The sequence below is a fragment of the Geotrypetes seraphini genome, chromosome 14, assembly GCF_902459505.1.
Source record: "Geotrypetes seraphini chromosome 14, aGeoSer1.1, whole genome shotgun sequence".
NCBI lineage: Eukaryota > Metazoa > Chordata > Amphibia > Gymnophiona > Dermophiidae > Geotrypetes > Geotrypetes seraphini.
Window position 1 is genome coordinate 28,388,948 of NC_047097.1, and position 24,262 is coordinate 28,413,209.

Consider the following 24,262-nt stretch of genomic DNA (forward strand, 5'->3'; position numbering starts at 1 on the left):
ACAAATGCTAAACATGGGGGGTGGAGTGTTGTAAGCAGAAGAAAGACAGAGAGAGATAGGCCTGGACCAAAGGGGAAAGACAGGAGGCAGATGCTGGACTATGGGAGGTGCAGACAGAAGAGACAGAGGGAGAGAGACCCTGAGGAAGAACAGAGAAATGCAAGATCATAATAGAGGAGGGAGAGAGAGGGAGACATGTTGCCAATAGGGGTGGAGGAGAAAGGAAGAAAAGTTGGACTCATGGAGGGACAGAGAGAGATGTTGGTTGGGGGAAGGGAATGCACAGTCAGAAGGAATTCCTCCCAGAAACTAATTAAATCACCAGACAACAAAGGTAGGAAAAATGATTTTATTTTCAATTTAGTGATCGAAATGTTTTGAGAATTTATAATCTGCTGTCTATTCTTCTATAGTGACATTGCATATTTTAAAGGCATCTGTCTTGACCTCTGAAAAATAAAACAAATGTAAATGATAATTAACATTTTCTCTGCATACAGTGTGCTTTGTGGGTTTTTTTTAAAATTTTGTATTACCATTATGAATTGATAAGATTATATTGTGTGTACATGAAAAATGAATGGAAGAGATTGCATTACAAGTACTATTATAATGGGGAGGGGGTCAGGGCTGGAGTACTTGGTTGGTATTTGTTAGACTTAGGGGGTACTTGGCTTGAAGAAGTTGAGAAACACTGGTCTAGGTGACTATGGAGTTCACGCAGTAAAGGGCCCCTTTTACAAAGCTATAGTAGCAATTCTCCCATGGCAAATGACCAAAGTCCATTCAGTTCCTATGGGCTTCAGTGCATTTACTCTGGCAGAATTGCTATCGCAGCTTTGTATAAGGAGCATTAGATTCAACATGAGTTTGAAGTTGGTTGAATGCCATTCTCAAGTACGGTAGTTTTGAAAGAAATGGAAGGTTTGATACTGGCCAATAGTTATTTGGAATAAGAGGATCTGCATTACTTTTTTTCAAGGGCTTAAATGCTACTGGAACACTGCCTAAGTGTCAAACCTTAAAGGAAGTTATATTGAGTATTGGAAAATAATAATAATTAATTAATTAAAATAGTGCACATTTCATTTTCTCCGCCATCAAATTTCCCCGCCCCACCCCACCCCACCCGGCTACTTTTTTCGGGCCACGCGGCTGGAAAAAATTTCTGGGGAGAACACTGCAATGGATCGTGTTTTACAGCTCTGGTGGAAGTTGTTTGACACAAACTGACTGCTTTGTCCATGACACAGCCAAGTCTGCTAAAACGCACCATGTTGGGCATTACTTCCTGGGAATATATTAATTAAAGCTAGTGATCATCATATGGTCCGTTTCTTGTTTTCTTTCCACGCTGGATCTAGTAAACCTTACTGATTTCTTACTCCTATTTTTAACTACTTCCTCACTGATTACTTAAAGATGAATTGAAACACTTCAAAATGGATACCAAAGTCAAAACATACTGAGCTATTGCCAATCTTCCACATACCAGAACTGACTGAGCAATTTACAATTACAATCAATTTAAGAAGGGAAAGAAAGGAGAAATTATAGAAGAGAGACCAGTTTTAGAGGGAAGTTAGGGAGAATGCCAATATTTTATAGAAAAAATTAAAGGGGAAATGGGGAAGGAGAGAAGGGATTTCCCCCCACCCCCACCACCTAGGCTGTATTCCTTAGCAGAGGGTAAAATGTAGGAGATCATGTGCAGGCAACTTCTGTGGAATCATATCCAGATATTTGTGGAATCGACACATAAATGGTAGAAAAACTGAGTGGGAAATAACAGACAAGCAGGAGAGGGGTGAGAGACTTCTGGGGTAATGGTACTTTCCAGCGTTTATCCAATAACAACTTATTTAACCTTTCATTGTTTTTCATTGTTTTATTAATGTTTATAAGTTAAAACATATAAATCAGAAGAAGCCCTACTTTTAATCCACATGATAGGGAAAAGGGATTAGGACTAGTATAGTGCCTTTTTGTAGTTATACAACCACACTCAAAGCGGTTTATATTCAGGTACTTCAAGCATTTTCCCTATTTGTCCCAGTGGGCTCACAGTCTAATATACCTGGGAAACCACTTTTTGTTAATGGATTTAAGGTGCTCACTCTGTGGATCTTACCTAAGTGTTCATGATAACACATACCCAAGTATTGCAAAATAAATTTAGATCCAGCAGTTACCACTGCAGCTTCCTCTCCCAGACACACACACACACCGGCGTAGCAAGGGTGGGAGGCGTCCAGAGTGGTGGCAACCCTCCTCACTTTCTTCTCCACCCCCCACCCCCGTATGCACCCTTTCCTTTCCCCTGTTTAGCTTCCGGCTTGCTGCCTGCGCCAGTGTCGGCTCTCCTGACATCACTTCCTAGTTGCGGGACCCAAAAGTAACATCAGAGGGGAGTGCCGAGGCTGGCGCATGCAGCAGGTTGGAGCTAGAGTTACGGTGGGGGTGGGGGTGGGGGTAAGTGAAGGCACATGTGCGTCGGGGGAGGAGAGGGGTGGCCCGAGAGGAGAAGAGGTGCCGGCACCCCAACCAAAATGGATCCTGGGGTGGTCCGTTCCCCCCCCCCCCTTTACCACGCCACTGTGCACATGCCTACTATCCCTTCGTGACTCATTTCTAAGCTGCAAGAGGATTCTACCGCATTGTAGTGTCCTGGGCCTCTGCCTTCTAAACCCAAGGTCTAACCTTTCAAGTTGCTTGTTCTTATGCTCAAGGAGACACTCATGTCATCACGATCAGTGAACAGAGATGGGGGAAGGACACGGCTACTTGGCATTGGTGTTTTTCAGGGTAGAGATGAAACAGTCATACTGTCAGTTGCCAGCAAGTGTCAGATCAGTTCCTCTAGAAATATCAAGACAGTAAAGTTTCATTCTGGCCCATGTGTCAGCTGGGCTGCCCCTGAAGATTCATTCTCCTTCTTATCTCAGCAAAGAGTCCCAGGTACTATGGTTATACTCGTTTAACCAAGAGACAATACTACAGACTACATCAACAAATGTGACTGTACGCCAAAGAGCGTCAGCTACCCTTGCAGTCTCAGGGAATAACTTGCCATGCAGTGCCTAGTATGTGGTTGTGATGAGGGCGTAAAGTCAGAAATCAAACTAGGGCTATGATACTGTAGTTTCAAAAGGGGATTGGAGGAAGGAGGGAGGGATTGATTAGTTAGGTCTTTATCAGCTTAAAATACTCTGTGTTTCTATATTTACTAATGCATACTTTACATAAGGCAGGGTGTAAATGCTTTTTAGAAATACAGTTTAACAAGCATAGATTCAAAAAAGAGGTAAATAGCAATCTGACCAGGCTTCAATCAATACATGTACCTACCCTCTAGCTGTGAGCACAGAGCAGTATCTACGAACCAGCATGTTTTTACCCTCCTCTCCCCCAACAAGTTAAAACCAGTCAGTGAGAAACATTTTCCCATTTCAGAAAGTGGTAAAACAGAATATTTGCCACACTTTCCTCCTTCAGAAAAGACCAAGCACTCAGGATCCAGTGTAGAACATGCCATACCGATCTGGGACATAGAAAGCTACATTTCTCTGCTCCTGAAAACACTGCATAGAAATTCATTTTCAAGAGCTGCTGGTACCAACGCTTCAGTGTTGATGAGTCAAAGGTTTCTGAGCTCCTAAAGAGAAATCTGTGGAATAGTCTTGGCACAGTTTACGCTCATTTTTTTGTTAACCTGAAAACAAGCAAACAAAAAAAAGAATCCAATCGTGACAACTGGTTTCAGTTAAAATCAAGCAATGCTCACCCTTCACTTAACCTCATGAGAGACATTACAAGCAGTGGTTTAGCAAGGGTGAGAGACGCCAGGGCGGTGGCACTCTCCCCCGCCTCTTTCTCTGCTCCCTTCTGCTGTGTGTGCACCATTTCCCTTCCCCCGTACCTCTGTAATGTTCCTGGCACAAGCAGCAACCCCCAAGCTGCTGTCGTGCCTGCGTTAGCTCTTCCTCTGATGCCACTTCCTAGGCGTGGATCCAGGAAGTGGCGTCAGAGGAAGCGCCGATGCTGGCACACCCCCAGCTTGGGGGTTACTGCTCGCGCCAGGAACATTACAGAGGTACGGGGGAATAGGGAAGCGGCGTGGATACATGGCACTGGGGGGGAGGCGCTTGGAGAAGGAGCAGCGGGGTGGAGAGGAGGATGGGTGCCTGCGTCCTCACCAAGACGGCGCCTGGCACTGAGAACCTCCCGCCCCTTACTACACCATTGTTACAGAACAGAGAGCCTTCTACCACATCAGCATGGGTTGAATGGGAAAAGCCACATAGTGTTACAGCAGCCGACTTGTATGCAAAGAGGTTGAATGCTGGGATGCCACTGCGATCTTGCTTACTTCTGCTTGTCCCTTTTCTCTCCTCTTGAATCTACTCATCACAGCCCAGGAGTTCCACACGCAGTGTGATGCGCTCATGCCAGGAATAAGGCAAAATGCGTACAAAGCGAGCATAAAATGGCGGGTCAAAAATGTTCTTCTTGTGCGAGCTATTGTCATTGTTTCCTGGAAAGATCTATAGTTGGAGAAATGAAATCAAACAAATTATTAATCTTAAATTCCTAACAATTGATAAAGCATATGAATTCATAGGGCACATTAATTCCAATCAAGTGCAATACCACTTCTAGAAGTGAATCTAAAATATTAACATAAGAATAGCCTTACTGGGTCAGACCAAAGGTCCATCTAGGCCAGTATCCCGTCTTCACGGAGGCCAATCCAAGTCACAAGTACCCGGCAAAAACCCAAATAGTAGCGGCATTCCGTGTCACCGATCCAGGGCAAGCAGTGGCTTCTCCCATGTCTGTTTCAACAGCAGTTTATGGACTTTTCCTCCAGGAACTTGTCCAAACCTTTTTTAAAACCAGCTACATTAACTGCTCTTACCACAATCTCTGGCAATGCATTCCAGAGCTTAACTATTCTCTGAGTGAAAAAAAATTTCCTCCTATTGGTTTTAAAAGTATTTCCCTGTAACTTCATCGAGGGCCCCCCCCCCTAGTCTTTGTAATTTTTGATGGAGTGAAAAATCGATCCACTTGTACCCATTCTACACCACTCAGGATTTTGTAGACTTCAATCCTATCTCCCCTCAATCATCTCTTTTACAAGCAGAAGAGCCCTAACCTTTTTAGTCTTTCCTCATACAAGACAAGTTCCATTCCCTTTTATTATTATTATTATAAATTGCCTCAGAATGGAGTTGAAGATCTTGCATGAGGTTTTTTTTGTGTCACTTAAAGCAGGGGTCCTCAACCCAGTCCTTGGGACACACAGTCAGGTTTTCAGGATATTGACAATGAATATGAATATGCATTAGCCAAATCTGCATGCAGTACTTCCCCCCACCCCCTTGCAAGTAAATCTATCTCACATATGAGGGCAAATAAAAAATTAAAGACAATTGTTAAATTACGTATTAACCGGAACAGAGATAGCAAAATGCCACATATTTACTCGTATATTGCCTGTTGGATAGTTCGTCCACTGAGCCTTTAGTCATGTGGCAGCCACGAGGTCAGAAACATGGACACTCTGTCACATGACTGCAACAACGAAGAACAACAGGTGGTAGTGTGCTTTCTTTGGACAGAGGTAGTGAAACCTGTGGAAAGTCATCATCGGATATTAACTTAGTATGGACATAGCACCATGAATCAACAAAAGGTTTAAATGCAGCAAGAACAAGTGTAACTGACGAAGATCGTTGTGGTCGCCAATCAACATCGCGCACGCAAAAGCACATTGACGGAGCGGATGCCTTGATTAGAGAAGACCGACAGATAACGGTGTCTCAAATGGCTGCAGATTTGGATATCAGTTCTGGATCTGCATTTATCACAAGGCATAATGACTTGGGATACGGGAAAGTTTGCGCCCAATGGGTTCCCAAGCAACAGCGTGTGGAGGTTGCGACTCAGTTCCTGAGATGGTATGAAGAAGATCTGAGTATTCTGGAGAGAATTATCACCAGTGACGAGACATGGCTGCATCACTGCGACCCGGAGAGCAACAGATAAAAAGCATGATGAAGTAAAGGAAGCGGGGCTCACCTGGCTTTGGGAGCAGTCGAAAAACTTCTCTGCAGGAATGCAGAAGCTAGTTGAACGATACAACAAATACGTCGTCGTGCACGGGGACTATGTGGAAAAGTGATATGTTCAATTGCTCACAGTTACTTCTGTTAAAGCCGTTAAATGTATTTTGCTTTAACTTTTTCATTTACCCTCATAAATTCATTGTGAATATCTTGATAGCCTGACTGGCTTGGTGTGTCCTGAGGCCTGGGTTAAGAATACCTGCATTAATGTGTGCCTCTTAGACAGGGAACTACTTCCCACAAAATCTATAGTGGTTCCACACAAATCCGACACACTCGCAATCAATTACAGTAGGAATTTGCAGGATCAGCAGAGCCAGCCTTTTCTCTCTCAGATCCACATGGAAAACAATCTGATTTTTCCAGTGCAACCGTTCTCAACCCAGCCCTGCCCTTGTGTTAGATTTGCATGCAAATCTCTCTCATGCATATTCAATGTAGATATCCTCAAAACCCGATGGGACTAGGCAAGCCCTGAGGGCTGGGTTCATAACTTTTTTACTCTGTAGGATATCAGTGGCTGCAATGTTTAAGGATTTTCTTTTTACCTTCCCTTGGATTATATAACAAGCAAAGAATCACCAATATATGCTAGCTTTTAAAACACTGAAAGATAATCATATCCCTCAAAGATTAATAATGCATTTTTTGATGGAAAAGTAGCCTCAACGGAGATGGATTTTTAGAATACCATTTCAAGTTTATTTACCAGACAGCAAATAAATTAAATATCTAAGGACTTACAATGTTAAAAGAAAATTATAATGAAGAGAAAGGGGGGAATGGCAGCCTAGATTACAATAAAAAAAACTAATATCACACAAATGGAAGGGAGGATGTGGAAAAAGAAAGACATGGACAGGGGTGAAATTGCTTTTCAAGTGCCAGAGGCTCTAGCATCGGCTCACTGGCTGCCCGTAATCAAACGTTACATCTTCAAGGGCCTGATGCTAGCATTCATGACATGGCGCTGGGCTATGTGACGGCTAAGCTTCCTCCATACGTGCCAAACCAGTCCCTCCACTCCCAGGACAAAATATGCCTCAAAACGCCCCCTGGTCTTGCTTTTCGACTGCCAACCGATAGTCCTACTCCCACTTCATACCGAGCCACTGAAATCGACTGTCCCTGCAGATCAGATCCTTTGAAGGATTCCTCAGCTTTAGAAAAGCAATAAAAAAACATACCTCCTCACCTAAACCCTGCTCTTGCCCAATGGACTACAAAGAAATGTATACTGGTACCAGAACCAGTTTGTGTCACGTAAGGAAAACTTGTATTGTAAAATCTTGCACTGTAACTATGACAAATCCAACCTGTAAACTGTCTGTATAAAATTAGATAAAACCTGTACTGAAAATCTTGCACTGTAAGGATAACTATGGCAAATTGTAACCGGTAAACTGTATATTAACATTAGAACCCTCTATGTGTCAGATTAGGATAAACATGTACTGAAATAATGTGTGTTTAACCTGTAAATAAGCAAAAAAACTCTGTGGAGTGATGATGTTCCTAAATGGACTTTATTTGAAAGAGTTCCAAAGGTACACCAAAATCATCCACATAAAAATAGGTTATCCACATAAAAGCCTTAAAGGACCTAGTCCGCTAGGGATACAGGACCCAACACGGTCTGCGTTTCGACAAAAAGTCTTCTTCAGGGTTCCCTGGGGGGTCCTATAAAGGTGAATATGTGGGAAACAATTGTGTGGTGAACCGGAAGTGAAACACTGTTTGCGTTTGCAATAGAAAAGCTTTTCCCACGTATTCACCTTTATAGGACCCCTGAAGAAGACTTTTTATCGAAACGTGGACCGTGTTGGGTCTTGTATCCCTAACGGACTAGGTCCTTTAAGGCTTTTATGTGGATAACCTATTTTTATGTGGATGATTTTGGTGTACCTTTGGAACTCTTTCAAATAAAGTCCATTTAGGAACATCGTCACTCCACAGAGTTTTTTTGTTTTCTCTGGATTTTCTTCTCTGTGGATATCTTGGGGTCAATTCCTTTTGTTTTTTGCCTGTTGTTTAGCCTGTAATCCATTCTGAACTCTTTGGGGACAACGGGATAGAAAACAAATTAAATAAATAAACCACTCTGAATTGACCCCCAAGTCATTAGTAGCGGTATTGAAGCTTTCAATAAAAATGTTAGAATGCAAACACCTTACTTTTGTAGTCGAGCAATACCTTTTGTACAAAAATGCATGAAACTGTTCAAGATGGGCAAGATAAACAATTTGAAAAACTTCCATACTGAAAAAATGCAAAGCCAAATTCTTAAACCCATTCTCAAATTTTTTTTTTAATCTAATATAAACATTTCTCAATTTTCCTTTGAAATTTTTAAATTGCTTTCAGATTTTCTCCAAATCTGCCAGCAATCAGCCATGGATTTCTCCACATTTCCCATCCAATGCAAACCAAGCCGATTATTCGCTTGCCTCACTTTAGACTTTCAATTGTTTGTGTATCTCAGAAGCTTGCCAAAATGCAATTTTAGCTCAGCAAGAAAGCTTCACCCGACCTTTGCTTCTCTTTTTAAGAAGATGCGCAGTAACCTCCATTGCTCGTACCTTGTCACTGTTGGTCCGGCTGTCCTTATATATGGTCCAAACTTTTCCATCATCACTGTAAGCCACTTTAAAAGCTGCAACATACTGAATGGTCCCAAAATCCTTTGCACCTTGGGTGATGATCCCACTGACCTTTTTGTGAGTTAAGAGGTCAATCTGTTGAGAGATAAAAGAAGAAAAAGGCGTGGCCTAGAAGAGTTTGCCAGTATTTTGTAAGGTAAGAGAATAGCCTAGGGTTAAAAGATTAGACTCTGAACCAGGTAAGTCAACTTCAAATCTTGGTTTTTCCACCAACAATCTTTGTGACCTTGGACAAATAACTTAGGGACCCTTCTACTAAGTGTCAGTAACCACTAACACATGTTTTCTGCTGCCTAAAAATGATGCTAGTGGCATGTGAACAGGAGCCTTGAACTAACTGCGGCCTCAGCATACACCACCCACATGTTAAAATGTACATTTCTTTTCTTTGGCGCACAGGGCATGTTTGGGGGCATAGAGTAGATGTTTCTCTGTTGCAGGACCATCTCTCCGCAAGATATTTGGTGTCTTCCCCTGCACTAATTGGTTAGCAAGTGGGCAAGTGGTGTAGCTAGGGAGGTTGAGGCTTGGGGCAGATTCACACAGCGTCACCGTGCTGAATCCCCCTCCCCCAGCTGCTTGAGTGCCTCCCTCTGCCCTTGTGTGCCTTTTGAAATGTTCGCTAACAGAAGAAATGCATGCTTAAGGCTCATCCTTTGAACCTAATTAATTTATGGCTGGTTTGAAGCCTCCCTTGAGCCTTAAATTAGGACCTTGTGTGAAGTATATGTAAAAAAATCAAGAGTTTTTACCCACCCTCTCTGCCTCAGTGATGAAGCAAAGAGCAAATCTGAGAGTTTTAATCACAAGCCAAAAGAAGGAAAAGACAGAAACGCACCAACCAGGAGATTAACTACAGGAGAGGGTATTGTAGTAAAAAGATTTCCTTTTTGAGAGAATCGATGTGGAAGAGGATCAGATCCTTGCATTTTTGTGCAGAAGGGAATAGGTTTGCCCAGCAAATAGGAAACTCCTACTTTCTAAAAGAGTGGTACATTGGGGGGAGTGTGGTGCAGTAGTTAAAGCTATAGCCTCAGCACCCTGAAGTTGTGGGTTCAAACCCAAACTGCTCTTTGTGACCCTGGGCAAGTCACTTAATCCCCCCATTGCCCCAGGTACATTAGATAGATTGTGAGCCTGCCAGGACAAAAACATTGAAAAATGCTTGAGTACCTGAATAAATTCATGCAAACCATTCTGAGCTCCCTTGGGAGATACTCTTTTGCAGATTCGGCTTTATATGTTTCAGGCCTCCTATGATGCCTTTGAACTTTCTTCCAGGGTCTCTGCCTTTGCGGTGGCCATGCGTCGCCTAGCGTGGCTCCGGATAGTAGATATGGACCTGAACCTGCAAGACCGGTTGGCGAATCTTCCATGCTTGGGTAACGAGCTGTTAGATGATTCCATCGAGGCCGCCACCAAACGCCTCTCTGCACATGAGCGCTCTTTTGCCTCCTTTGTCTGGGCCAAGGCGAAGCCCGCTCCGCCCAAGTCTTATAGGTTGCCTCCCCGGCGCTATCCACAGAAATCGATGCCGGCGTTTTCTAGGCCTCCTCCTTGGCACCCAAAGCAGCAGAGGGCTCCTCCTAAGCCTCAGACCCCTGCAGCGGCCAAACCGGTGCCGTCCTTTTGACTGTCCCGGCAGGAGGGGGCTGGCCTCCTCTGCCCTCGGCCCTTCCCCTCTTCTTATCGAGGGCCGTCTCTGCACCTTCTCTCACCGCTGGGTGCTGATCACTGCGGACGCTTGGGTCCTCTCCGTCGTCAGGGAGGGGTATTCCCTGAACTTCCGGACCTTGCCACTGGACAGGCCCCCAGGAGAGTCTCTTTTCAACCGGGCGCAGCTCCCCCTGCTTCTCCAGGAGGCTCAGACCCTCCTTCGCCTTCGGGCGGTGGAGGATGTCCCCCTTTGTCAGTGGGGCTCTGGGTTTTACTCCCGGTACTTTCTGGTTCCCGAAAAGACCGGGGACCTCTGCCCTATCCTGGATCTCCGGAAGCTGAACAAGTTCCTGGTCAGGGAGCGGTTCCATATGCTCTCTCTTCCCACTTTGTATCCTTTGATGGACGAGGGGGACTGGTTGTGTTCCCTCGAGCTGAAGGAGGCCTACACTCATGTTCCGATCCATCCGGCCTCCCGAAGGTTCCTTCGTTTTCAGGTGGGAGACCTTCATCTACAATATCGGGTCCTCCTGTTCGGGCTCGCTTCGTCCCCACGGATCTTCACGAAGTGCCTCGTGGTGGTGGCGGCAGCCTTGCGGTCGCGAGGACTTCAAGTTTTCCTGTAACTTGATGACTGGCTTATCAAAGCCCCGTCGAGGGAGGGGGTTATTTCAGCGACCCATCAAACTATTATCTTCCTTCAGCGTCTGGGCTTCGAGGTCAACTTTCCAAAGTCCCAGTTGTGCCCTTCTCAGTCCCTGCAGTTCATTGGGGCCGTGCTGGACACGGTTCGCCTCCGTTCGTTTCTGTCTCAGCCTCGGCGGGCCGCCCTCATTCGGCTCTGTCAGCTGGTCTCCCTGAAGGCTTCGGTCTCGGCCAAGCAAATGATGATCCTCCTGGGGCACATGGCCTCTACCGTTCATGTGACGCTCTTCGCCAGACTGCACCTTCGCGTCCCTCAGTGGACTCTGGCGTCTCAGTGGAGACAGGATTGGGATCCCGCTTCACAGCACATTGCGGTGACTCCCTCCTTGAGACGCTTGCTCCATTGGTGGACCAGCTCTTCCAATCTTTCCAGAGGTTTGCTATTTCTCGTGTCCCCGCCTCAAAAGGTTTTGACTCCTCTGCGTACACCTGGGGGGGGGCGCACCTCGACAGCCTTTGGACCCAGGGTCTTTGGTCGAGTGCGGAGCGTCGCTGCCACATCAATCTTCTGGAGCTCCGGGCCATTTACAATGCCGTGGTGGCTTTTCGACATTTGCTTCAGGATCAGGTGGTCCTGGTGCGCACGGACAACCAGGTGGCGATGTATTATGTAAACAAGCAAGGGGGTATGGGTTCCCTGTCTCTCTGCAGGGAAGCTCTTCGGCTTTGGGAGTGGGCGTTGCACCACAACATCTTCCTTCGGGCGGTTTACTTCCAGGGCGAACAGAATTGCCTGGCGGACAGGTTGAGTCGCCTTCTTCAACCGTATGAATGGTCGCTCCATTCCTCGACTCTGCGTCAGGTGTTTGCTCAATGGGGGACTCCGCAGATAGATCTGCTCGCTTCACCCCTCAATCACAAGTTGCCTCGCTTCTGCTCCAGGATTTACTCCCTGGATCATCTCGAGGCGAATACTTTCCTTCTGAATTGGACGGGCAGGTTCCTCTATGCGTTTCCTCCCTTTCCTCTGATTTTGAAAACTCTCGTGCACCTCAAGTCGGTACGCGCCGGCTGAGGCACCTCTACAAAAATTTGGGGAGGTGGAAGAAGGTGGAGGGAGAGAGCCAGCACGAGACCCGCCGGGTTTAACACCCCCGAGATCGGATGGATCCCCAAACAGGACCCATCCAAGCTCCGTCCAGCACAAAAGGGGAACCCAGGAGTCCAAAACAAATTCCAACAGTACTAAGAGGGGAGCTGAATTAGTCTTATCACCTGCTGGAGACTGAGATAGATTAGATTGCTAGAGGGCGCCTCAGCTAATATACTACAAGTTTTTGTCTCAGTCTCCCCCTGCTGGTCATAGTGAGATATAATATCCATTTGTAAGGCGTATACTGGGAAAGGGGGAACAACATGCAGGTGGAACTAGTAGTGCTGGGAAGTGTTCCTAGGGGGAATGTTTACAAGGCAACTCACAACATTCATGGGGACCCAGTTCAAGGCGACACCAAGAACATTCTAGTCTCCACTTTAGCCAGGAACAAGCAACATCTGCAGCTCATTATCCTGAGGCTTATAAGGGCCAGCAGCAGTGCTCAGAAAGGAGGCAGCCACTGAACCAACCCGAGCTGGAGAGGAAACAGTGTATCAAAGGAAGACCAGTTCTTAGGACTTGAAGCATCATACCTCAACAGAACACACAGGTCAGATCGGAAATGTTGGAAGATTTTATGAGTGAAACTTCTGAGAATGAGGAGTATTTAGACCCTGAAGAAGTCAAGGACTTTAGTGTAGGAAATACTGAAACTGACCTGTGTGACATGAAAACTGATTATGTTTGAACTGAGGTTATCCTGGGCTTTTGCCAAATATCAAGGTTTTGGCAAGTTTCTTTTGGGAAAAACCTGAGTTTTTCTAAGCTGTGGCAGTTAGCACTGCACAGCCCTGGGAGTGGTCTTTTTGGATATTTTTTCCTTTTGGTCTCTTTTTTTGACTGGATTGTGGATCCTGTTGGGGAGGGACCACAACCAACAGTCGTAGTGTGGGAGGAGGTCCCTTCTGCTCTGAGCTCTGCTGTCAGAAGAGCTCAGAGGCAAATCCAGTCTGACGCTGCCAGTGATAATTTTGAATAAAAACTGTGTGAAAGCATTTTTTGAACCAGTTGAATATAATACTGGGGTTGCAAGCATTCTCTGGTGTAAAAAGTTTGAGTGGACCAAGAAGGACTCAAGCCCAAGGGAGGCCATTTTGGAATATATTTTTGAAAGCCAAGTTTTCCTTTTGAACCAAGTATGTTATTTTGGGTTTTTCTGAAAATTGGAGTTCCTGAAGTTTGAATCAATCCAGGTGTTTTTTATTACTTGATCCACCATACCAATTGGGAACTGATTAGCCGCTCTGTCAGCGCCATGTGCTCTGTGCTCTCTCGGCCATACCCGCTTGGACCGGGCCCGGCCCGGCCTGGTAACACACGATGACAATACCTTTGTTGTAATGGATTCCAAAGATTCCTCTTACTGCTCCTTTCAGTTCTCCTTATTCCATTTCGTAAGTCACCTTGAACCTATGTAGGCATAGCACGACCCATAAATCCTCAATTAGATTAGATTGTGTAGGCCAGTGTTCTTCAACCGCAGGTCTGTGGACCGGTGCCAGTCCGCAGAAATTTCCTGCTGGTCCACAGGGCCAGCACGTGCATCAGGCCCCATTCAGTGCTCTTCAGCCGCCGATCCATGGTGCGATCAACGCGGCATTGTCTTCAGGCCGGCTCCCTCTTCCTGAGTGCTGCAGTGCACAAAGCTGTGGGAAGAGGCTCCTATGTGTGTCCTGTGCCTGAACCTGAAGCCTTCTCTCTGACGTTGCAATGTCAGAGGGAAGGCTTCCAGATGAGGCACAGGACGTGCGTAAGAGCCTCTTCCCACAGTTTTGTGCACTGCATCACTCAGGAAGAGGGAGCCGGCCCGAAGATAACACCGGGGGGGAGGGAGGTCAGAAGGCAAGGCACAGCATGGAGAGAGGGAAACAACGGTAGGGGAAATAATTTTATTTTTTTAAATTTAGTGATTGATTTGTCTGTTCAGGAAGAAATGCATTTGTTTCTTTTCCTCTGGGGTTGTACTGCTTGCAGAGTCTTGCATCTTAGGGTTTGTTTGTCAATATTAGTACTTTTAGTTTTTGGTCCTGCATTTGCATGGGGTTATTTGTATTCTGGTAGGAATTAATGTTGAAGAGCATACAGTGTGCTTTGTGTGTTTTAATTTTGTGGTTAACCATTATGTGGTGTTAATACAATTATATTGTGTGTATATATGAAAAATGAATGAAAAAAATGATGTTACAATTAGTACTATTATGGGGGCGGAGTCTGGCCCATGACTTAGCCCAGTGTTCTTCAACTGCCGGTCCACAAAATAATTATTTTATTTCCACCGGTCCATAGGTGTCAAAAGGTTGAAGAACACTGGTGTAGGCTACCTCTGATTTTGTACAGTATGTGAAATGTAGTCTGCAGGTTTAGCTGGCGTTTACACTTGAATGCCACATTACCGGAAAGCCTTCCAGCTGCTTGGAAGGAATTTGAGAGTACTTTGCTAGACTCCATTTTCCATTTTGGGAATATGTCAACTTCCGTTTCTTAGACATTCATCCATTCTGTATGTCTCCCTTCAGCCAAACACTACCATTTGCACGGCGCCTTATGACATACAGCACTCCCACTTGAACTAATCATTACTACTACTATTAATTGTTTCTATAGTGCTACCTGATGTACAGATAATTAAACAAATGTGAGGTAGGGGCAGAAAGAATAACCATGTTTGTAATATCATGACTATCTTTTACATTTTCTTCCTCAACAGCCATACGACCTTCCCATCCCAGGGCAACAAAATCTACAGATGCTCTGCTGGCCTCTAGTGGGTGGTACATAAGAATTGCCGCTGCTGGGTCAGACCAGTGGTCCATCGTGCCCAGCAGTCCGCTCCCGCAGCGGCCCTTAGGTCAAAGACCAGTGCCCTGAGTCTAGCCTTACCTTCATACATTCTGGTTCAGCAGGAACTTGTCTAACCTTGTCTTGAATCCCTAGAGGGTATTTTCCTCTATAACAGCCTCCAGAAGAGCATTCCAGTTTTCCACCACTCTCTGGGTGAAGAAGCACTTCCTTACGTTTGTAGGGAATCTATCCCCTTTCAACTTTAGAGAGTGCCCTCTCGTTCTCCCTACCTTGGCGAGGGCAAACAACCTGTCTTTATCTTCTAAGTCTATTCCCTTCATTATCTTGAATGTTTCGATCATGTCCCCTCCCAGTCTCCTCTTTTCAAGGGAGAAGAGGCCCAGTTTCTCTAATTTCTCATTGTACGGCAATTCCTCCAGCCCCTTAACCATTTTAGTCGCTCTTCTCTGGACCCTATCGAGTAGTACTGTGTCCTATCAAAAACTCCACTGGCTGCCAGTGGAATCCAGAGTTCTGTTTAAGTTTTCTTGCATTTGTTACAAAGCAGTTTTCGGGATGCTACCAGATTATCTTGCCTCTCAGTTTTCTTTGAATTATTCTAATAAGAGTACACGTAGAATAAATCTATTTAATTACCCTTTTCTAAAGTCATGTCAATATAAGAAGTTTTTTGACAGAAGTTTACCATTCCAGGCCCTAAACTGAACATATGGCTTGGAAAACCTATACTTGAGGCTACTTCTTATAGTGATTTTAGAAAATCACTAAAGACACGTCTGTTTGACATGTTTACATTTTAGTTGTGATACTGTTAACTTCTTCTTGCTTTTTAATTGATGTATTCTTTTTTATCGACTGCGTTATGTATTTTATATACATTGACTGTATGTATCTTTTCTGTTGTAAACCGCTTTGAACTTTTGGTATAGTAGAATACAAAAAAATAAATTATTCTTCTTCTTCTTCATGTACGGTGACCAGTGCTGGACGCAGTATTCCAGGTGGGGGCATACCATGGCATGATAACCTTCTCCGATCTGTTTGTGATCCCCTTCTTAATCATTCCCAGCATTCTGTTTACCCTTTTCGCCGCCTCCGCACATTGTGCAGATGGCTTCATTGTCTTGTCGACCAGTACTCCCAAGTCTCTTTCCTGGGGGGTCTCTCCAAGTACCGTACTGGACATCCTGTATTCATGTATAAGATTTTTATTACCGACACGCATCACTTTACACTTATCCACGTTAAACCTCATTTGCCATGTCGTGGCCCATTTCTTGAGCGTGTTTGTCATGTTGCAGGTCTTCGCAATCCTTCTGTGTCTTCACTACTCTGAATAACTTCGTATCGTCTGCAAATTTAATCACCTCGCTCGTCGTATCAATTTCCAGGTCGTTTATAAATATGTTGAAGAGCACGGATAGTGGGAACTGCAACTCTCTCCCTCCCCAAATCAGGAAAGTTGCCCATTTAGAGTGACTACATGCCTCAGTGCTAATCTGCAAAGGGAAGACTCCCTTTACAATTCAGGATTTTATACTGTTATAGCAGGTACAACATACACAAGGGGATTTCAAAATGGAATTCTCAGATGCACTTTAAACCTCTGGCCCCTTTTGATTGCTGAAGACTGCTTAATTGCCCATATAAATTCCATTAACAACTCCTCCTCAATTTTTTTTTTTTTTTTTATTGATGGGGAGGACAAAGTCACTGAGTGGGACAGCTAACCAAATGCCTTAGTCCAATCAACTTTTCCCATGTCTTCAGCCCACCACTGCACTGTCTGAACATATTCACTGGATAACATTTTCCTGGTAAGACAGCAATTGTCTGCTCATTGTTACCCAGCTAACCTTGGCTAGCACTGAAAATCAAAATTAAACAGTGCGCTAGGAATGCCTTCAGCGCCTGCACACTTACCACTACTATTATTTCTATAGTGCTACAAGATGCAAGCAGCGCTGCACAAAGTCACAAAGAAGATGAAAATGGTCCCTGCTCGAAAGAGCAAGACAGCCCAACAGGATGTAAGGGGAACGGTTAATCAGCTGGCTGGGTTGGAGGGTGGTGAGGAGTAGGGTTAAGGATTGAAGGCTATATCAAAAAGGTGGGTTTTCAGTCTGCTTTTAAACAAGGGAAGGGGCTTGACGGACAAACTCGGGTAATTTATTCCAGGCATAGGGGGCAGCTAGAAGAAAGGAACAAAGTCTGGAATTGGCAGTGGAGGAGATGGGTAACGCTAAGAGTGACTTATCTGAGGAACGGAGTTCTCTGGGAGATGTATAAGGAGAGAGAAGAGAGGAGAGAGATTGAGGGGCAGAAGAATGAAGACTTGTAGGTCAGCAATTAAATCTTGAACTGTATGTGAAGGCAGAAAGGGAGCCAGTGAAGTGACTTAAGGAGAGGGGTGACATGAGCGTAGCAAGGTTGGTAGAAGATGAGTCGTGCAGCAGAGTTTTGCACTGATTGCAAGGGGGAGAGCTGACACTGCAGGAGACCAGTTAAGAGTAGATTGCAGTAATCTAAGCGTGAGGTTACGAGAGCTTGGACAAGGGTCCGGGTAGTGTACTCAGAGAGGAAGGGGTGAATTTTGGTGATATTGAAGAGATAGAAGTGACAGGTCTTAGCAGCTTGTTGGATATGTCTGCTCAAAATTTAGCTGTTAAGTACAGGAGGTGGGGGGAAGGGGGGGGGTTCAACCATGAAGATTTGTCTTGCTAATTTCCAAAGTAGACTGGCCAAATGTTGTAACTACGGACCTTATTTATGTATAATAATAATATTAACATTAAATTAAGTATAGAAAGGACAGTAATAAGAAGTCCCAGCTGCTGACTGCACTGTGATTTGTGGAAGAGCTTTATTAAATCCCTGGTATGTACTGAGCAGAATCCAATGACCACCCACAATGACCAGCCAGCTTCGTGTTTGGCGGTTAGTGTTGCTATTCAGTGCCACTGAATATTTATTGGGATTTATTAACTGTAACATAACATAAAAGCCTTCTTCTATACCGCATAACAGTAAGATCCATACAGTTTACAAAAGCAAGGAGATTTTCAAGATACAGTCAATTACCTAAAAATATGGTTAATAAATAGGTTTTTAAGTGTTTCCTGAAATGTTGATACAACCCAGCATTAGAGATCAGGGAACTTAAATCTTTATCCCAGGAAGCTGCTTGATAAGCTAAAAGATGTTGGTGGTATTTCTTATATTTACATCCTTTGACAGAAGGGAATGAGAAGAATGTAACTCAGGGTGTCCAACCTGCGGCCTAAGGGCCGCATGTGGCCCTGTGAAGTATTTTGTGCGGCCCCGGTCGAGGGCGTTACAGTGTTTACCGTCTTGCTGGCTCCCTCCTCTGTCTTGCGGCCCAGGGAAGCCAAAAGGTTGGACACCTCTGATGTAACTGATTGTCTCGGACGCTTTACATTAACAAAAGTAAAAGAATCTACTAAATAGCTGGAAGAGATTCACCCAAAGCGCTTTACAACACATTGAAGAGTAATAAGGTGCCCTTAAGTATTTTCCCTTTCTGTCCCAGCAGGCTCACAATCTAACTTTGGTATCTGGGGTAATGGAGGGATTGAGCCCAGAGTCATAAGGAGCAGGCTGGGATCAAACTCACAATCTCAAGGTGCTAAGGCGGCCGTTCTAACCGCTAGACCACTCCTTCACTCAGCAGATAATGGGCAGGGGCCTCGCCTGTCCCGTTAAGTCACCATGAATATCAGCCCCTTCATTTTCAGCACTGCTCTGCACATCCTTCCCAGCTGTCTTCTGAAAAAGAGAATCCCCAGGCTACCCCAACAGTTGTCATTTAAAACAGACATACCTGCAGCCACTCCGAGGGGCTGTTGCTCTGGGCGGTCCAGGCGTTGCTCTTTCCTTGCTTGTCCAGACGAGCATAGCGAGGGTACCAGGTGAAAGCATCGATTCCCCAGGTCTTGTAGATGCTGGACGCCGTGATCTGTTTGTCGGAAATCAGGTGGGACTTCATCCCAAGTGCATCAGAGCAACCTGCCATGTTGAAATATACTGTAATACAACAGTTCACAGAGAAGAAAAGTAGTGAAAGGGAAGAGTTCACAAGCTGCTCATGAGCAGAAAAGAGCAGTCGGTAATGGATCAAGCGACAAAGCAGGCTGTTAGTTCACTAACCCAAAATTATATATGGCACCAAAAAAATCAGCACTTAGCATAATTCTATTAAAGACATTTGGCATATAGAGAAATACGCTTAGCGCCCATATGTGTGACTAACATTTAGGTGCTCCCATTTAGGCCAAGGAAAACCAGGCCTAAGTTGTGCGTGGATCATGCCTACAGTCCACCCATGCTCCTCCCCTAGCCACACCCTCTTTTGAGTTGCGCATTAGAACTTATGCGCGACACTTTATAGAATGCACTTAGAAAGTTGGGTAGTAAAAACAAGTGGAATTGTCCAATAAGAAAAGGTGCAACAAATAAAGATGTCTTTCAACTCATCTGGACAATCAGGTTATTCTTTATTCTTCCAAAAATACTCGACCCGACATGTACATGTTTCGGCCCTACGGCCTGCGTCAGGAGTCTATAGGTAATGTATAAAATCATATAAACACATATAGAAACATATAAACACTATAATAATAAAATATATGGTAGTAAAAACATTCAAAATATTCAAAATATTAAAAGGAAACAGCAAATTGCATATAAAAGTTTCTTTAAACAATGCAAAACAACATATACTTTAATAAACCGAACATAAAAAATAATAAATAAATACAAATGAATAATGACTAATATCGTATAAATTTATCATATAAATATCATATAAATTTAAAATCAACCATAACAACAAAATATCATATAAATTTAAAATCGAACATAGTTTAGATATCACAACAAAGCAATATAGATATTCCATTGATTGCTTTTTAGTCACCTTATCTTTCATTTTTCATTGATATATAATTTTCCTAGTAATAATATATTGATTTCTATTAATAATATATGGAATATCTATATTGCTTTGTTGTGATATCTAAACTATGTTCGATTTTAAATTTATATGATATTTTGTTGTTATGGTTGATTTTAAATTTATATGATATTTATATGATAAATTTATACGATATTAGTCATTATTCATTTGTATTTATTTATTATTTTTTATGTTCGGTTTATTAAAGTATATGTTGTTTTGCATTGTTTAAAGAAACTTTTATATGCAATTTGCTGTTTCCTTTTAATATTTTGAATGTTTTGAATGTTTTTATTACCATATATTTTATTATTATAGTGTTTATTTGTTTCTATATGTGTTTATATGATTTTATACATTACCTATAGACTCCTGTCGCAGGCCGTAGGGCCGAAACATGTACATGTCGGGTCGAGTATTTTTGGAAGAATAAAGAATAACCTGATTGTCCAGATGAGTTGAAAGACATCTTTATTTGTTGCACCTTTTCTTATTGGACAATTCCACTTGTTTTTACTATTCTGTTTCCTGTGGATTTGTTTCCCCTGTGTTTTGCGCTTAGAAAGTTGGGCACAGAACTTCTGATTAGAGCCAATTAGCATAAATTATTAGGTGTTAATTGCCAATTATCGGAGCTGGGTTGCGCTCTACAGAATCCAGGCCTAAGCAAATATCTCCCCAACACTGTGTCTGTCTAGAAATGGATAGAGATAGAAGAGACAAGTTCATCTATTTATATCTATACTTAGGGACATTTGTATGAAAAGCATGAAATGATGGGCAGCAAAGTGCAGTGTGTTGAGTGCTCAGATTCCATTCTAGAATGTCTTTTGTCAGGCATATTTTGCCTCTGTCACCATTCCGTACACACCTTCTTACATTCATTGGATTCTTATAGATTGGTTCTTCCGTCTCCATAAGACAGCGCACTATGAATCCGCTTGTTTTGCTGCCTGTTTCTTCTTGTCTCCTTTCCTCTAGAACAGCCTTCCCTCTTCTCTTCATTCTGAATTGGCCTATCCTAAATTCAAATTATTACTAAAAGTGCATTTGGTTTTCTAATTAGCATTTAATACCTCCTTATCGTAAATCTGTAGTCTTGCTGTGTGAGTCCAGCTGCTGCTAGGGCCGGACTTGGAGCAGCACGTCACTGCTTCTTGTTGTGGATGTCTATCCAACCTTGTTAGATCGGTTCTTTCTTTTCCTATTTTAAACTGCTTAGACCTTTTAGTATTTGCAGCATATCAAATATTTTAATAAACGTAAAACTCAAATGAGGCTCTTTAGCCCTTAAATGATATTATTCTAGAATGTAACACATCTCACAAATGCTAAATGCTCAGAGCCGCTGGATATTCAATATCATGTCATGTCTGATCACCAGCACTGACTATCCATGTCAGCAGTGATAGTCAGAAGCTATGTGGGTACAGCAAAGTTAACACTGTTTTATAAAACGCTCACCACTGACTAAATATCGACTGGTACGTATATAAGAAAGAGAAGATGTCTAGGTGGTTTGTTCTTGAAATTTCCATGTCTAAATGTGTGGGTACGTATTTCGCTCTGACTTACTATTTCTTTGAACCTTCAGGAAAATGGTATGGTAGCCGTAGCCAACACATTTCACAGGACCCCCATAGTCTCTCACACAGGAAAAACATTTATAACATTAAATTTTACTTATATACCACAATACACCACATACATTTCTCCCTTCAAATTTGCGGGTTTAGGACGCGAGACTTCAGTTATTTGCGAGTTTCTAAACCATGACCCCCCCACCTTCCCCCCCCCCCACCTCCCAGACCTCTCTACACCTTACCTGGTGGTCTAGCGGTGAAGCAGGGCAGGAGTGATCTTCCTATGCTCCTGCCTCGTGCAGAGCTGTGAACAAAAATGGCTCCTTCTCTGGCAGTGTTCAAGGCCCAGTTAAAAGCCCACCTCTTAGAGTGCTTTCAACTCCTAACTCCTCTCACCTTGGTTTCTGCATCCCCAACCCTATATGTCATGTCTGTCCAAGTTAGATTGTAAGCAGGGACCGTCTATAAAGGTCAAAATGTACAGCACTACATAAGTGATAAGATCACCGAATGATAAGAGTAAGCTATACCTCATATTGCATGCTCAACTTGCCTCCACTAGAAATTGTATATTTTATCTGATTCCAATTTTATGGAATAATTTACCCATAGCATTGAAAAAGGAAGAATTTCTCCTATATTTTAAAAAGGCACTTAGGGCTCCTTTTATCAAGCTGCTTTTATCATCACGCGGTAACCCCCGCGCTGGCCTACAAACTACTGCCTACTCAAGAGGAGGCGGTAGCGGCTAGCGCAGCCGGCGGTTTAGCGCGCAGTATTACGCATGTTAGACCGCCAACGCACATTTGTAAAAGGAGCCCTAAAAGGCCCATTATTTTCAATTGGCCTTTTTGCACTGATAGGATTTGAATTCAGTACTTCAACTTGCATTTTTGAAGAATGTATCAAATATTTTGTTTATTAGATGTGTGATACTTAGTTTATTTTGCTCTGTCTTTCCTATTTTTAAACAGTTCTTTTCATTGCTTTGATTGGATTGTTAACCGCTTTGATCCTTTATGGCAAACTGGGTGGTATATAAACATTAGTAGTAGTATTTTAATATTATAAACAGCTTATATAATATTTTGAGTTTGGTTTATCAAATATGATGATGATGTTGCTTTGTACTGAGTTTGTTAATCTGTTTATATTTTCAAATTGTGCTTACCTAGATAATTAATTACCCCCTCCTTTACAAAGCCGTACCGTGCCATGGCGGCAACAGCTTGGATGCTCATAGGCATTCTATGAGCGTCAGAGCTGTTACTATGGCAGCCAGCGCTAAACACGCTAGTGCGGCTTTGTAAAGGAGGGGGATGAGAGACCTGTATAGGTATTTGTATGAGAGACAGTAGAGCAACATAACATAGGCTCTCTTTTACTAAGCCATGTTAGGAGTTTCTACCGTGACCTGCGACGCTCAATGCTCCGCTCATAGGAAGTCTATGCGCGTTGGCACAGCGTCAGAGCATTTAGCGCTCTGGGCCGAGGTAGAAACCTCTATCGCAGTTTAAGGGGTGGATAGTAATATAGTGGATGACAGCAAAAAAAGACCACACTAGCCCATCCAGTCTACCCAGTAAGGAAGTAATAAATAATGCCGAGTATCTGAAGTGCTCTGCTCACTGCTGAGAATCAAACATGCACAGAGCTAGTATTTTTAATTTCTGAAGCCGACAGACTACTGATTGTGCTTGGTCAGCTGAGTTATTGGCCACACCCTCCCTGAGAGGACATTTGAGAGGTCGAAGAAGGTTCTCTCTAATAAGTACCAATTACAGTGGGCTTTGGATACAGACGGTCTTTCATAAGTAAGAGACTTCCCTTTGCATCTGACTAAAATCTCAAAAGACTGAAAAAGGGCTTGAAATGAAGCATCTTCCTCCATGTGTGTTCCAAGCTCTTTATTAAGTCTCATTTAAAAGCATATTTCTCCTTAAGCGGCATGTATTACTATGGCATTATAAACCTAGAAGCAACACTGACACTTGTCAGTATATTTACTGGCTGTTTGCTAAGAAAAGAGACACCCATAAAAATAATATGCCAATAAAACTCATAAGCATATTGAGTTCTGTGGGCTCAGACTGTGTGGCCACAATGTTCAGGAGTGGAGAGGGGGCTCTCCCTTATGCACAAAAGGGAGAATCTCAGCACGAATGGTGCCTAAAACTGTGCGTGCGGATTTGGGTGCATGCCCAGTTTGTGTGCACAATTTAATTAACGAGGCTGTTAGTGCCAGTAATTTGCTGCTAACAATTGGCGCTAATTGGCTATTTTATAAAGATAAGCACGTAAAGCCTTAAGCGCGCAACTGAAAGGAGGGTGTGGCCACGGGAGGGGCATTGGCAGGTAAGGGGTGTTAACTTAAGGTGCACACACTATTAGAGAATTTGGGGGATGCACTCCTAATTTTGGCAAGGAGGTGAACACCAGAGTTTAGTTGGTGTGAATCCTTGTACCTAAAAGTTAGACATGAATCCCAGCTGTGCGCTAGTCTATAAACGGCGTCCAACTAGGAACATCATTTATAGAATAGCACTCAGCATGCATTTGAACGTCTGAATAATATCTCCCCTGTCTCTCCTTTCCTCTAGGGTATACATATTCAGGGCTTCCAGTCTCTCTTCATACATCTTCTGGCGCAAGCC

General features: G+C 43.5%; 1 protein-coding gene across 4 annotated transcripts in view; it reads right to left on the minus strand.

Annotated features, from left to right (window-relative positions):
* Positions 1–396: 396 nt before the first annotated feature.
* MFGE8 (milk fat globule EGF and factor V/VIII domain containing) overlaps positions 397–24,262 on the minus strand; it is a 107,247-nt gene continuing 83,381 nt past the window's right edge. Inside the window, exons 8-11 of one of the 4 annotated variants that reach the window (XM_033920093.1) lie at positions 18,892–19,094; positions 8,711–8,866; positions 4,370–4,544; positions 397–449 (exon numbers count right to left, since the gene is read on the minus strand). In XM_033920093.1, coding sequence (XP_033775984.1) covers positions 4,401–4,544; positions 8,711–8,866; positions 18,892–19,094 — 503 coding nt within the window. In that variant the 3' untranslated portion in view covers positions 397–449; positions 4,370–4,400. Of the gene's footprint in view, positions 450–1,873; positions 4,545–8,710; positions 8,867–18,891; positions 19,095–24,262 lie in introns of those variants that run through there. The other 3 variants (XM_033920092.1, XM_033920095.1, XM_033920094.1) reach the window with 3 other exon arrangements.